The sequence below is a fragment of the Crocodylus siamensis genome, chromosome 4, assembly GCF_052110815.1.
Source record: "Crocodylus siamensis isolate JL-2025a chromosome 4, ASM5211081v1, whole genome shotgun sequence".
In the NCBI taxonomy this organism is placed as follows: domain Eukaryota; kingdom Metazoa; phylum Chordata; order Crocodylia; family Crocodylidae; genus Crocodylus; species Crocodylus siamensis.
Genome location: NC_143398.1, coordinates 155,349,125 through 155,364,728, shown reverse-complemented (window position 1 = coordinate 155,364,728; position 15,604 = coordinate 155,349,125). Strand labels below are relative to the sequence as shown.

The following is a 15,604-nucleotide window of genomic DNA, read 5'->3' as shown; positions in this document are numbered from 1 at the left end:
GCAGACGAACCTCACTAGGGCTCCAGGGCCCCTGCTCTCCTGTTTCCAGACTCACCAGTTCTATTCTACTGGGCAAGAGCATAGCCCAGGCTCCTAAGTGGACCACAGCACTGAGTACAGTACTGCTGCCTTTGCAGAAGGGGGTGTAACTCGGTAGACTATTCCCATCCTGCCTCTTGTGCACTGGCAGGGAAAGGAGGGGACAGAGCCTGCTTCACAGGGCCATACTGACCCTACTCCAAGGTGCCAGAACCCTACTCCAAGGTGCCAGGAACAGAAGCCCTACACCTTTGGGCCGTGGGGCACTGCAGGAGGGGCAGCAGCATCCCCCTCCAGTGAAGCCTTTCTGTCTGACCTGCAGATGGCCAGACAGCAGTGGAGTAGGGATAGCTGCGGGTGTGTGCAAGGGTTGCAGGCTGAGCTACAAGAGAGCTGCTCTCCCCAGCACCACCCCGCTTCTAGACCTGTGGGAGTCTCCCAGGCAATCAGGAGGGCCAGATACTGGGTTATCCTCTTCTGCACAGAGCATATAGCCAAACCCCTTTCAACCCCAGGGGCGGATTCTGCAGTCACCAGGCCACAGATTTTGGCCTTTCCCTCTGGGCAGGATTGGGATGTTTGGTTGCTCTGCCTCCCCCTGTTCTCCCCTCCTCTCCCCTCCCCAGCAGCCTCCTGCAAAGCTACTGCAATAAGAGAACTATCATATTAGTGGATTTAGGGCAAGGGAACATAGCGCAGCCCTATGGCTAGGGGACTGCCAGCTGGACCTACCCTACCTGGTGGGGACACAGCATCTTGTGGGCAGCTAACTCTGATGGGGCAGAATAATAGAATGAAGCTGAGGGTGAGAACTGGGAGGGAAGGGGATGATGGACATCACTTGTTCCCACACAGGCCGAAGCACTAGTCTACCTGCACAGTGACCGTCAGCAGCAGGTCTAATTGGGGGGATGGGAATTGGTTGCTGTAGCTCTTCCAGTTGGTGACACCTGCTCCTCCATGTGGTGGCCGAGCCAGCTGTGGGCTTCAGGGGTGGCTGGAGCAGCCATGCCCTCACATTGCCACACTGGAAGGATGGAGTACCAGCTAGGGTCTATTGCTGCTAGGATCTACAGCTACAAGCTTCTGCTGTTCGTGTCACCCTCCAGCTCCGCCTGCCTCACTCCTTGTGCTCCTGGGTGGACTCCTTGATCACCTGGAGGCAGATAGAGAAGAGAAGGACAGTGACCTCTTGTGCCAGTCCCACTGCTGTCCTCCTCAGAGGGATAAGGCTCTCTTGGGGGTCAGGGCTGGCTGAGGATACCCATGCTCCCCTGTAGGGACAGGTCCCTACCAGAGGCACACTGCTGCCAGGGGTGGGGGGCCAGGGGTTAGCCCATGTGGGGTGAAGACTGGCACCCAGACAGGCTGGAGGAGCTCAGGCTTCCTCTGTCTGGCAACTCCCAGGCTCTAGCAGCCTTAATTTGTGCCCATGACTGCCCTATGAAGCTAGAAGCAAGCAAAAGTTATTCAGCTACAGCGCTGCCCATCCATACCTCTTTACATGCTCACTGTGTTCTAGCCTGTCCTGAAATAGCCCCTGGGCTTGAAAAATTCAGTACCAGGGTCCTCACCCCAGCCTCACAGTCCCCACAGGCCAGTGGTGGGGACAGCTCAGGGCAGGAGCCTATCTGCCCCGCAGCACAGGGTGTCTGTGACACAAAGTGCAGTCCCAGTCTGCAGGACAGGAGTCTTCCAGATCCAAGACACTCCCGCTGGAGAAAGCTGGGAGGATCTGGGCAGCTCATGTCCCCAGAGCTGGACCAGTGTTGGCAAACAGCTGCTTTACTTCATCCCCCTGCTGCAGGCTTTAGAAAGGTGTCACAAGAGAGTCCTGCAGAGTCATCAGCCCAACATTGAAAGTCCCTGTCATATTCAGGGACCAGTGATCAGGCTGTCAGCAGCCGTCATGAGCATGAAGAAAGAATACGGCAGCATGGTGTGTTGTGCTCAGCCCCGCAGAGGGCACTGTGTAGTCACTCAGCAGAGCTCCCACTGGGATCCTTTGTGTGTGCATAATTAACAAAACCTCCTGACAGGTGCCTGGTTTCAGCGGGATACTGTGAATCTCCCTCCCTCAGTGTGCAAGCCAGAGTGAGGGGCCGATGGCCAGGAATAGAGCTCACAGGTGCTGTGCAAGCATCTCCCATGTTGCTCTGCCAAAACACCTCCCGCTGACTCACCAGTTTGGGCCACAAAACACTTTGGTCCTGTCCTGCCCTTCCAGCCCTGGCTCTCCAACCCCCCAACTCTGCCCATGCACCAGCCAGGCATTGCCCATCTCCACAGGCCGCCTCAAAGTGGGACCCAAAATAGGGAACTCTTTACTCTTCTAAGATGCAGCACTGGGAAGAAGATGGTTTATTGTCTTGATCAGCACGTAGGAACTAAAATCTCTGTGGGACTTTTCCCAGAACCTCCCAACTCTGTCTGTCTTTCCAGATTCAATACCATTATCTCCTCTTCCTGTGTTCCCAGGCTGGTACATGAGCATATAGTCAGAGACCTGTCTTGTGGGGCTCACAACCCCAGCCCTACACAGCTGCCACCTGCAGGTACCACCTGATGGTCAGGGCTGGGATGAGGCAGGTTCATCTGCTGACAAGGTGGTACCACCAAAGGCCCTTGGGGCAGGTGCAGTTATACCGTCAGCACTGCACTGTCATGGGGATGGAGAAGGGAGACAGGCTCATTCACTCTGGTTTACAGATGGAAAGTTCAAGGCCAAAGACAGACACAAACAAGTTCACTGACTAGCCCAGAACCCAGACCCCCCTGATCCCTATGCTGGGGCCATCACCCCAACGCAGAGCCAGCTGGGAGCTAGAATGTCTGCCCAGTGGGCAAGCTGGATATTAAAAAAAGAAAAGATGATTTCCAGATTGAAAGAAAAAGTAAAATTTCCCATGAAACGGGAATTCTCAGGCATCTAGAGTCAGACCCATACAGGTGGGTAAGGTCATTGCTGTTGGATCATTTTGGTTTGGTAATACTAAAGCAGGTAGTATCACTTTTCTTGTCTGGATTCATTCTGTTTAAGTTTTTTGATTAGATTAAAGAACTAACCATGGTACACAGAGTCAAAATGGCATGGGGAATTGGCATTATCCGGTTTTACTTCTTCCTGCTGGGAAGTTTCACTAGCACTGACATGTTCCATTGAAACTGCCTATATTCTGTGCCCAGCCCTCCAAAACATTCCTCATCTGCTGTTCTCCCACAAAGTTCTCCCTCCTCAGTGCCTTCCCTGTGGGACACTGGCCTTTCTGGGCTCCCGGTGCACATGAGGGGCTAGTCCCAGAGCCAGTACAGCTGGCAAGTGGTGAGTTGTACCAGCAGAACCAAAGGTGGCTGCTCCTCTCTGTGGAGAATTCCCCACCCTGAGGAATGCATAGCTGCATGTCACAGCATTCAGTTGCCTCCTCAGGACCTGTCCCCCAGTAAGACCTATTGCTTGGGAGAGGTGAACATTTCTAAGTCCCAACAGCAGTGGAGTGGAGTGCGGCAGAATCAGGGAGCTCCAGCAGGAAGGGAAGCAGATGGATGACGGCAGGGAGGTGAGGCCATCTCCTTACCTCTCCATCTCTGGTCTCCACAGTTTTGACCATGATGTTCCTCTTCAGTTGAGCCTCAGACATGGACTTGGTATCCAGGCTAGTCTCTGGGGGTTAGCACAGAGTTTAGTCACGGCTTGCCACACAGAGCAGGCCAAACACCCCGCTCCTGACCTCCACCATAAGCCAGCTCCTGACCCAAGCACCAACTTTTGGTACAAGGGAAAAAGCCAGGCTCCCCCAGAACATCTGTTTCCCTGACAGATGACAAAGAAATCTTGATGGTTTCCATCATAGTGTCCAGAGCTACAAATGCCACTAGTTGTAAGACATCAGTTACCCAGCTCCCCCCACACTCCCAGTCTGCTGTCTCCAGGCTGATGGTCAATGTCTGCTCACGCCAGTGCTGCACCTTCCTATTAGGATAAACCTTCAAGGCCACTGGGCTTCGTAGCAATATGGGAAAGGTGTCACATCTCACCAGCCCACACACCCCCTTCCCCAAAGGAGACATACAGTGTCCTGACCTCGGATCTGCAAGTTGGAGAAAGTCTGCACGGGGATTGTGATCCTGTGGAGACAAAATGGAGGGGCGCGGGGTGTCAGATGGGTCTCAAGACAGGTTTTCATGACAGCAGCCCTTGCAGGGTACCCCCCATGGAAATCCAAGGCTTCAGTGAGCTCTGGGACAGCAGGGTGGCTGGAGATATGCTTCGGTCCCATGACTAACCCTCTGCTCTCACTCACCCTGTGGGAGTCAGTGGGACTGCGTGGGTGTAGCTGAGAGCAGATTTGGGCTCATTCAGTGCCTATTGCATGGATCAGTTGGCCTCAGTGAGTCCCAGGTGCCATGTTTGGCTCCAAATCTGGACTTTCCTCAAACTTGACAGGAGTTTGGCCCCTGGTTTTGGGGGCAAAGCATCTCATGCCTGGTCCTCATTGCTGCCATGAACTGCAGCACCTGTTGACTGACATGTTTTAGGGCTGGTCACAGTGTGGGGAAGGCAGAGGCTGGCTGTGTATACAAAGAACAGGCTGAACATGGGCAGCAGATGGAACACCCCTTCCCCAAAAGGAAAGAATGAATATCCCTGCCCTACCCTGCCAGTGTGGGAAACCTTGGAGAGACCCCCCACACTGAGGGAAAATGGCATCTGTGGACACCCAGAGAAGGGCTCTGGCATCCTTAGGGGTGGGAGGTGCTGGGAATAGGACTATCAATCAGCACCATGAGGAGGCACAGCCCTTCCAGGGCCTCATGCTCCTCTTTCCATCCATCTGGGGAGGCTCACCTGCTCTCCTCTCCCTCCAGGAGCCTGCGGTAGGTGGCAATTTCAATGTCCAAGGCCAGCTTGACATTGAGCAGGTCCTGGTACTCCTGGAGGTGCCGGGCCATCTCCTCCTTGAGGCTCCGGATGTCTTCCTCCAGCCGAATGACTGTGTCCTGGTAACTGGCTGTCTCAATGGCATAGCGGTCCTCCATCTCCCGCAGCTGCCTCTCCAGGGATTCATTCTGAGAGGTGAAGGGGAAAGCAAGGAGATACTAACCCCTTCACTCTCTAGAAATCATGGTGTCATGGACCAGGCCCACTAGGGTTACAGGATCCCCAGGGATATTGTCAAACTGCAGTGCTGTTACTGAGAGGCTGGCTTAGGCCACTGGTCCATCTAGTCCAGTCCCACACCTTATGTCCATGCACTAATGCTGGAACCCTCTTGCCTCCAACCTCCTGGAGTGGAGCCCTGGGCCTCTGGCTTGGCAGCCTCCCTCTCTGCAGGTGACAGGGCCACAATGAAGCACAATGTTATTTGACTTCTGCTGGGTTCTCCCTCCCCTCTGCGCCTGCCTGGGATGGAGCCATCATAGCCCACAGTGGAAGAGAAAGTTAATGTGATTGGGTTCACTTGAAACTAAAGAGAATTGATAACCATAACCCAGAACTGGGTTATGTGACAGTTGTTGTTCACTATGGGGAGATGCTAATGGAAGGCACCTCCATTGGCAGCACAAGTAAACCTGCCCCAAGCAAGGGTCCAGAGCCCTATCTCACTGCCACCTCCCCCTCCACAACACCTTCACCTACCGACCCCCGCAGGGACTCCAGGTCGCAGGTGAGGGCCTGAAGCTGGCGCCGGTACTCGTTTGCTTCTTGCTTGGCCAGGCGTAGTGCTTCGATGTTGCGAGCAGCAGCATCTGTCAGGTCTGCAAACTGGGAGAGAGGTGTTAGCACATATGGCACCAAAAGCTAGAGGACTGCCTCCTGGGGAAGTGAGTATGTGAAGGGGCTTGGTGCTGTGGGAGCGAGGAGCAAGAGAGGAGCTGGGGAAGTGGAATGTTTGAACACAGACAACCTGCAACCCTGGGTTCCAGTCCTAGCCCTGGGAAGGACATGCAAGATGGGGAGCCAGGACTCTGGGGCTCTATTCCCATCCTGCCTCCACCTATCTGCTGCTCCTCACCTTCCCTGCCTGTAAAAAGGGCACAGCAATCCTGGAGACAGGAGGGGCAGAGACAGCCATGGAACACTGCTGTGAGCTGGTGGAGGCCTTTAAGACCCTGCTAGAAAAGGCCTGCTGCATAGCTAACACTGTCCAGCACTGTCAGTGTTCATCTCCTGTCCAGCCTGTCTGGTGACTTGTCTGGCAGCATGTGGCAAAGATGGCACCAGCCTGGAAGCATCTGCAATGCAGCGCCTGCCAGGTGGATAGTGGTTGGCTGGTTGCAGAACGGGGAACAAACAGATGTCATCAGCATCCTGTGCAAACACAGCTCACCAATGCTTCCCAAGCAACCCCTGAGATCAGATGGCCTTCACCTTGGGCAATGTTACCTTGGACTTGTACCACTCCTCTGTCTCGTGCATGTTGTTGGTGGCCATGGACTCATACTGAATGCGAATCTCCCGCAGTGCAGCAGTCAGGTCCGGCTTTGTCATGTCCATCTCAATGTGCACCTGGTGCTGGGCCAGCTGCTCATGGAGCTCTCGCAGCTCCTAAAAAGATACAAGCAATGAAGGTTGGAGGTGAGGAACAGGGCTTGGCCATACTCATATGGCTGGCAGATGGGCAAAGAGACCTGCACTGAGATGCTCCTACATGGGGTGAGGGTATTGCTACTGCCTTAGTGGCCACGGGGTGGAAGGAGCTGCCTGTAGGGAAGAGGTTTCCAGTCACAGCTCTTCTGCAACATGCTCCGTTGGTCACTGTAAGGTATGACACTGTTTCTGGGGCTTCTTCAGAAGACTATCCATTCAACCCTCTGTTTATGGTACTTGTATAAGACAACAGAAGTCAACCAGCAGTGCCTGGTTTTAAGATAAGTGTTGGTATTGCTCATTCTAAAAGGAAGGGATATATGTCATAGGGTCTCCTTGTATGAACATTTGCCTCCCTGGGGGCTGTTGGTGTGTAAGTAATATTGACTTAGGCTCTGTGACAACTGTTCGCTAATGCAAAATTGACATGTCACCTCTGGGTCAAAGATTTTCTTCTACTTCTTACTCTCCCTGTCAGAATAAACAGGCCATGGTGGAACACAGCCGGCACAGAAGGAGCCAAGGGAGGAAGTGGGTGAAAGGCATGGACAGATCTAGGATTTTGAAAATGAAGGTGCAGGTGATGTGGTGCATCATTGCATATACACAATACATTTTATACATAAAGTTTAAATAACACAACGAACTATAGTCAAAATAGTCAAAAGACATTGCATCATTAGTCCTGTAGTCATTATAGTTAAATGTATGTCTCTTATTCAGATTCATAAAACAAAATCTAGCCTTCCTGAGTATCTTAACAGCACCTGCAGTATTCCACCATCAGTCATTTCTACACCAGTGTTAATTTTACCACACCTGAGTTAGGTTTTCAGCTTGAGCTAAAAATGGTTGGCAGGGCTGTGAAAAAGAAGAGAGATATTACCAGAAATGGCTAACAGACAGCAGAATTGCAGAAGAAAGGATAGTTCGAATAGTGGAACATCAAGATCAGTAAAAAGGGGAGAGGGTTATTAACACCTGTGGAGTAAAAAGAGAGTAGCAGGAATCAGGGAGATGATAGTGAGTCATGAAGTCAGCTGACTTTCTCAGCACTGCCTGAATAGAAATGCTGGTGCCATTCCCAGGCAGTTGGTTTTAAAGTTTGGGTGGAGTGAACCGCACAACTGCACCCCACCCAAGATCTGCCCCTGGTGAGAGGCAGAGCTCCCAGAATACAAGGAAAGTGAAGAGCCCGTCCCCACCCCCCCCAGACCACTTGCAGTGAGCAAGGACAGATGTGTGTAGGCCCACTCTATGCCCAGGAGCTGTGCAGGCTGGGAAAGCAGATCTACCATGTTACCTCATCATGGACTTTCCTCAGGAAGTTAATCTCCTCCTGCAGGGACTCAACTTTCCGCTCCAGGTCCAAGCGAGCTAATGCAGCATCATCAACATCCTGGCAGGAGAGAAGCAGGGGAGGTGAAGGGACAGACACCATCTGGTTCAACCAGCATCAAGCAAGGTCCAGTCTTTCTTTTGCACTTCTTTATAGGCCACATCAGTTCAGTTACATGTGACAGCAAATATCTTTACCCTGCTTACTTGGGTCTGAATCCACCAAGCTAGTCACCAATAAAAGTTAGCTCTTTGCCTCCTGGTCTGAATCTTACCTGCTTCCAAAACCTAGAGGAACAGTGGCCCAGCAGGGCATGCCCAGGTTCAGTGGCCTGGCATTACTGAACCCAGCTCCCACAGTACAGCTACCTTCTCTGGAAGGGCATGAGGAGACAGCCAAAAGAGTTCCTGCTCTCCTGCAGGGCCAAACGCTGTGTCCCTGAAGTGCTGGACTGCATGTGGGGGGAGCTGCAGATGACCTTGTTCCTTCTAAGTCCAGTGACACAGATAGGACATCAGCTGGCCAAGCCTGGCTGTGCTGTATGCCTGCATTTTCCTGGCTTCTCTGCTATTCTCATAGTGCTAGAGGTCAGATGAACAGGGCATTAGTGGCCTCCCCTCTGGCTGGAACTGTTGACTGAGTGGGACAGAGTGGCACCTTGTCTCAGGAGCCCAAGTACGTCGCTTCTGTTGTGCATACAACCGTGGAGGCTGCCCCCTCGTTCCAAGGTGGTGTGATACTGCCTTTGAGTGACAAAGATGTTGGGTGGGGGGATTTCAGACCAAGTTAGTTGCCCTCCTGGGAGGAAGGAGCTCAGCAGGTGGAGTCATACTTTTGGATGCTGGGCTTGCCTGTCCCTTGAACCTGCCTGCCATCTTGAGTCCCGGTCCTGACCCAACTCTGAGTGCCACCCAGGCCCAGGCTTCTCCAGCCAAGACACTCCGGTCTCTAGGGTTAAGGGTCCAATCCTGCAATGTGTGGGGCCCCACAGCACCCAGTTTTGGGCCTGTCTGGCAGGAGGCAATGCTCCCCTCACCTGTCTGTAGGAAGACAAATTGTTTTCAGCTTCCAGCCGCAGATTAATCTCATCCTGCAACCTTAAACAAGAAACAAACAGGGAAGTCGGCACAGTTTTAATCTAATTATTGGCTTTTCTGTTTCTTTCAAACAGCTAAATCCAAACAAACAAACCCTCAAGGTCAAAACAACCACACAGCATACAGACCCCATATAATTCCCTTTCATTAATGCACGCGCACACACACACCTCTTTGCATACACAATCCTCCTCATCTTCCAACCCTCACATGCACCATCCTCCTCACCCACACACCCAGAATTTATCTCCATCTCACACAGACACGATTGCCCTCACCCAAGACTCCTAATATACACCTTCCTTCACATGGACACCCACAGACAATCACCATCAGGCATACAATCTCCAGGCATCTTCCTGTCCTCAACCACATATACACACTATCTGCCCCCCACCTCCACAAAGCCTCATGATGCACACCCCAGCCCCCTCCTCCATCAGTGCACTTGTTCCCATCCCAGGTGCAGCATTAGACACCAGCAAGCACATTTCCCTTACAGCATTGTTCTGGGAAAGGCAAGAGTGGGCCCAGGGACACAGAGGTGCCAAGTTTCATGGAAACTATTCCCAATACTGCCTAGTCCCACACTGCAGAGCAGCTACACAGCACCTCTCAGGTGAGGCCCAGGGGCAAAATCAGGTGCCAGGGCATGGTGGGTTGGGAAGGGCATTGGGGTAAACCCTGCAATGTGCCTAGAGTGAAAAGCAGGTTTCCTGAAAGATGTAGGCTCTTGCAGGGCCATGGGGGGACTCACATGCTGCTTCCCCTGGCAGCTGCCTGGCCTTCAGGATCTGGTACAAGCCAAAGATGGTCTGCAGAGAGCATCCTTTCAGACTGCCAGCCATGAGGGCACAGGGGAGTATGCTGGCTAGAGCCCAAGAAGGTAATGACAAGGAAAGCCAAAGGGAGGGTGGTGGCAGGGAGAAGCATGTGGGGGCAGGAGCTCCAAGTGCTGAGAAGGCAGATAGCTAGCGGATGCGTGAGAATACCTGCCTCAAGGGTTTGGCTGTAGAGCCCAGCGTGTCCTGACTGTCAAGGTTCCTGTGGTCAAGGAGGGTGTCATGGTCAGCTGGAAGCAGCAGAACCTACCCAGGGAGGCGGCAGATGTTGGCAGAAATCTGCACTGACATGGAGCTGGCTGGCTTGGGTTGCACATGCTGACAGGCTGTGGTGGGTACCAGCAGGAAGCACCTTGGACTGTGTTGATGGCCTAGGTATCTAGGTGGGCTGCAGTTTGCAGGCCATGGGGTAGGGAGGTTAGGAGGCTGAGCATACAGGGGTTGTGTTTGCTGTGTGCATGCTGTGGGTGTGGAGTGTGCAGTGGGCCCAGTGGCACACAGTGCATTGGCTTGTGTTTGTTGTGCACGCGTGTGTGCATGTGTCTGTGTGTGTGCGCACATGCACTGTGGAGTGCAGTGTGTTGGGTGGTCTGTTGTGTGTGTGCACTGTAGGATGCAGCATGTTGCATCTGTGTTTGACTGGGACATGGGTAGACCTGCTGCTAACAGCCTTCAACCAGTAGCAATAATCCTGGGTCCTTGCTCTAATGCCAGCTCCTGGCATACGTTACATTTAAGATGTGGTTGACCAGTTCATCATGTCTTAAGTTGTCACTCAGCCACACATTAATGCAATTAATGGTGTCATAAAACAAGGAATAAGTCACAAAACTATTATACAAAAATGCTGAATAACTTTGTGGCTGGTTGCTGTCATGTCATCAATTGAATGTGTGGCCTGGGTGAGCCTGGCTGGGTGCCTTGTTGGCTGATGGTGCTGCCAGTGGCATGGGAGCTCTATTAGCTGATCCAGGCTCCTAGCTGGGGGACGCAACCTGCAGGTGGGAGCCTGGATCAGCTGACAGGGCTCCTAGACATGATGCACTCCAGTGGCTGGGTGCCACATCAGCTGACAGCTCCCAGCCCTGGGAGTGCATCGTGTCCCCCAGTGGCTGGGAGCCCCTTCAATTGAGGGGTCTCCCAGACATGGGAGCTTGCTACTTTCAGTGCAGGGGGAACCCAGGAACACTCCTGTGCTGACAATAAGGTGCGCTGGGATCTGATGCAGAATCCCACAATCATACCTCCTGTCATGCACATGGAAGCACAATTGTGGGGATCCTGCATCAGACCCCATTGCACCTTTACTTGCACGTCTGTCGGGGGCCTACGTTTCACAAGGCCTGTGGGTGAGCAGAGCCCTCCCTCAGACACAGTAGAGTCAACATCTTGCTCAAATGGCTGGAACCCAGGAGTCCTGACTCTCAAACCCTTGTACCCATGCTAACATGGCATCTCAGTCTCAAAGCAGGGGACAGACTGGGAACCTGGTGCTAGAGCATACTTCTTCCAGCCTGGACTGGGACATGCCACTTTGGGTGTCTAGTTGTCTACCCAAACTGTTAGAGCACACTTCCTCCAAAAAACAAAGTGTGCTGGTGTATGGCCAGCACAACCGTGCAGCCAGCACAGGGGCAAGCCCTTCTCTAATGAGGCTGGTAGCCCTTCCCCCTCCTCCTTCTGTCCTGCCCTCAGAGCTTCAGCAGAGCAGAGCTTTTGTTACATGTGCAGTGTGCAAGCAATTTGGCTCACAGACCTAAGTCTTTTCTCCTGAGCCTTGTTCCAGCATGCTGTTTGTCACAGAGGGCTGCAGTGAGGGAGGCAGGGAGAGCAGGTCCCTCTGCTACATGCATTTACTGCTGCCCTGTGCTGGTTAAACCACTTGGGTACATGTGCCTTCATGCCTGCCCACCAGGGTGTACAGCAGCTCTGGGGGATCAGGTGGGGGTCAGCATGGGTACACTGGGTAGCTGGGCACCTAGCTCTCAGATCAGGGTTTGAAAATGCAGGAGTACAAGCCCACACTTTGCTGCATAGTTGCTTTTTTTCCCAGTGCAATATGGGAGGCTAGTGTGAGGTCACCGGAAAATCTGGCCGTGGATAACACTTGGTTCCCCTTGCGTTCACAGCTCCCTCCCCCAGCTCTCCTTACAGGCAGTGAACATTAGTCAGAGAAGGGGAGAGTGAGCTGACTGATGTCACCCAGCAGGCCAGCAGCAGCATTGGGAACCATACCAGCAGATGAGTCCCTGGGTCCTACCACTGTCTATCCATCTGTCTTTTCATCTTCCCCTCCCTCCACCCTTACAGAATCATATCAAAGCATCATGGGAAAGCAAGGCTGGCAGGGACCTCCGGAGATCACCCAGTCCAACCCCCTGCTTGAGGCAGGATCATCCCTATATCCAAACTATCCCAGACAGGTATTTGTCTAACGTATTCCTAAGCCCCCACAAACAACCTGCCACATAACTAACTACCAGGCATGTAGCCCAAGGATGCTAGGAACAACCTAACCTGCCGCAGGCAAGGCGGGGGCGGAGGGCACTGCCCTACTCCCCATCAGTTTAAAGCATAAGGAAAACTTGTAAAGTGTACTGAATCTCCAGCTACTCAGCCAAGGCAAGTGACTACTCTCTCTTTCCTGGCGTGACTTGTCTGCCTCTATGCCTTCGGCTCTGTGCCATGCTTTCACTGCACTGACACCACTAGGGACAGCAGCTGCTCCCCTGCTCCGTGACAGTGCCTTACTTTTGCCGGAGGATGCTGACGTCCTCCAGCAGGTTGTCCCTCTCGATCTCCAGCCTGGCCTTGGAGTTAGACAGCTGGTCCACCTGCCGCCGCAGCTCCCGTAGCTCCTCCTGGTAGATGTCGGCCAGCTTGGTGGGCTCCTTGTCTCTGATCTGGTTTAGTTCTGCCACCAGGACCTTGTTCTGCTGCTCTAGGAAACGAACCTTCTCAATGTAGCTGGCAAAGCGGTCATTCAGCTCCATCATCTCCACCTTCTCATTGGTGCGTGTCTCCTTGAACTCAGCGTTGAGGGCATCAGCCAGGGAAAAGTCCACCTTGTCTTGGCTGAAGCGGGGGCTGGTGCGGAAGCTCAGGCTGGAGGTCTTCATTTTGGTCACGGAGACCCGGGAGGTAGGGCTGGAGGACAGGAGCCTGCGGCCAGGAGAGTACCTCAGGGACTGGTGGATGGTGGCTTGGGAGCCAAATCGCCTCCCATAAGAAGACAGCCTCTGGCCCTCCATGCTCACACTCATGCTCCTGCTCCTTTGGGCCAGGCCTTGTCCTCTGGGCAGTGGCAAAGCTCCGACAGGATGCTGGCTGCTCTGCAATGGGTTTTATGCAGAGGACTGGCCCTCCCCAGACAGGGTGTGTGTGTGAGAAGCTAAAGGAGGGGGGAGCCTGAAGGGGGTGGGTATTGTGTGCCTGGTCCTAGAAGCTGCCACGTACCGTGCCAACTGCCCAGTCCTTGGCAGAAGAACAAAGACTGACAAATGAAGCAGAAACCCTCAGTCATTGTCCTGGGCAAAGGAGAGTGAATACCAGCTGACGTGCTACGTGGGGAACGCGTGGGCCACAGCTTCCAGGGCCCCTTGTCCCCCTGGTGGGTGGGCATCAGCATCCCACAAACTCGTGTCATGGCTGTGTGCTCCTGGGAGGTGGCTGTGGCAAAGGACACCCTGTTCTGTACATGCCCTTTTTCCCAGAGTCCTGGAGACTAGGACGAGCCAACATGTTCTGGAGTCTCAGAGGCATGGTGGGGAGGGGGGCAAGCTTGTCAGAGTAAGTCTCCAGTTTGTTAGAGGGATGGAGCAGGGACTTCCCAGGGGAAGAAGAGTTCTGTTCAAGCAGTGCATGAGGGGGTGCGTGCAAGGGGTGACTAGGTGTGTACACATGCATGTATGTGTGTGAATGTATGTGTGTAGGCACACACAGACAGAAGGGATCTTGCTTTGAGCTTACATTACTTATTTACTCACAAGGGAAAGAAATCTTCCTGCCTTTATGTATGTCCACTCTTTGGTAAAGTCCAGGCTCCATTGTACACTGAGTTCTCTTCCGCACTGTACCCCTGGAAACACGGTCTCATAATATATTTAAAATACCTCAGGCCCCATCAACATATGCATTAAAGCATGTTGTTAGGACACTGAAAACCCAGCCGACCATTCTTCCTAACTTAGATGTGCTTTTGTACATACAAATTACAGCATTGGCATGTCTACAATTAGGCCCAGAGTGGGGAGAGGATAAGTTTGTATTGTTTTGCACATTTTTTAAAATCTCTGTATTACTTACAAATATCAGCTGGCACTCCAGACACCTGGGTTCTCTTTCCTGCTCTGCCACTGCTCTGCTGGGTGACTGTGGTCAAGTCACCACCTACCTTTGCGCCTCATTTTTCCTCCTCCCCTTTATCTGACTTGCATATAGGATCATAAGAAAGTGGGGCTGGAACGGACTTCATGAGGTTATCTAATCCAGTTGCTGCTCAAGCCAGGATCATTGTGACTAAAACACCCCAGCCAAGTCTCTGTCTAACCTGGTCTTGAAAACTTCCAGGGTTGGAGAATCCACAGCTTCTCTAGGTAGCCTTTTCTAATGCTTGATCGCCCTCAGAGTCAGAGCATTTTTCCTAATCTCGAACCTAAATTTTCTCTGCTGCAGTTTGAGGATTATGACCCACCATGTGGGGGACCATCTCATACTATGCATACTTACAGAGCAAGGTGTAGTGGGCCTGCTTGGTGCTCACTGTGATAATGGGTGATCATTTTAATAACAACCAACTTCGCTTATCTGAAACTAGTCCTGTAGGACTTCTCTGTGCCCCCCATGAGCACTTAACTTCATACTTTCACACATTATAAACTCAAGCATGAGGTTCTCCTTAAAAACATAATAGTCACAAAACACTCTTCCAGCATCCTTTCACACCTGTCCTCGGCCCTCCATTATGGAAACTTTGGAAGAACAAACCTTTAGGGTCTAAAAATACATGTGTAGTTCTGTCAGGCATTCTCTCGTGATCTGGGGGCAGCTAGTGCTCAGGGCTCCACATCCGCACTACAGACCATATTTAGCAAAACACACATACACACATCAGACTTCAAACATACATGTTAGAGCCCAGTCAAACCTTGTTCTCTGCTCTCCACACAAGAGCATTAGATGGCCAACTGTATTCCTGGACATCCCACCTTGTTACTGTCAAAATTATCTGGATGACAAGACTTTGATTTCTCTTGGATGGAGACTCCTTTTTTAAGAGGCCAGTTTAGGCAGACAGCTGAGAAGCTAATTAAGAAAGACTTAAATTGAGTATCTGTTTGAAACCCCTGAACTTGGTTTCCACTCCAGTGGTTCTATAGAAGCAGTGGAAACTTCCAAGTAATTTTCTATTTGTTATTGTGGGAGTTTTGCAGCCTGAAGTTTCTAATGCCACTGTGTCCAGCCCTGGGCTGGAATTCAGGACTCCTGGGTTCTGGCAAGAGGATGGGATATAGTCATTAGAGCAGGATGCTTGAGAGTAAGACTCCTGACCCTGTGTAGCCTAGCTATTAAAAAGAGTAACTCAGGACTCCTGGGTCCTATTCCCAAGTCTAGAAGAGTGTTACCTAAGGAGCTAGAGCAAAGGTCTGGGAGTGAAGATTCCTGGGTTGGGGGAAATAATACCATCTTGTAGCAAGAT

The 15,604-nt window shown here is 52.3% G+C and overlaps 1 protein-coding gene across 1 annotated transcript; it reads right to left on the bottom strand.

The window, feature by feature from the left end:
* Nucleotides 1–1,118: 1,118 nt before the first annotated feature.
* On the bottom strand, nt 1,119–13,231 carry GFAP (glial fibrillary acidic protein). The gene is made up of 9 exons (XM_090044320.1): nt 12,658–13,231; nt 9,004–9,064; nt 7,932–8,027; nt 6,425–6,586; nt 5,678–5,803; nt 4,886–5,106; nt 4,121–4,164; nt 3,615–3,700; nt 1,119–1,195 (listed from the first exon to the last, which is right to left on the bottom strand). The coding sequence occupies exons 1-9, from the start codon at nt 13,167–13,169 to the stop codon at nt 1,160–1,162; spliced, it is 1,344 nt and encodes a 447-aa protein (XP_089900446.1). The 5' UTR covers nt 13,170–13,231; the 3' UTR covers nt 1,119–1,159.
* Nucleotides 13,232–15,604: the final 2,373 nt, after the last annotated feature.

Coding starts and splice junctions, on each gene's coding strand:
- GFAP (XM_090044320.1), bottom strand. CDS start 13,169: ATGAGTGTGAGCATGGAGGGCCAGAGGCTGTCTTCTTATGGGAGGCGA. Junction 5,804..6,424: donor AGGAGTGGTACAAGTCCAAG/GTAACATTGCCC, acceptor CCTCTCTCCCAG/TTTGCAGACCTGACAGATGC. Junction 5,107..5,677: donor TGGAGTCCCTGCGGGGGTCG/GTAGGTGAAGGT, acceptor TTCACCTCTCAG/AATGAATCCCTGGAGAGGCA.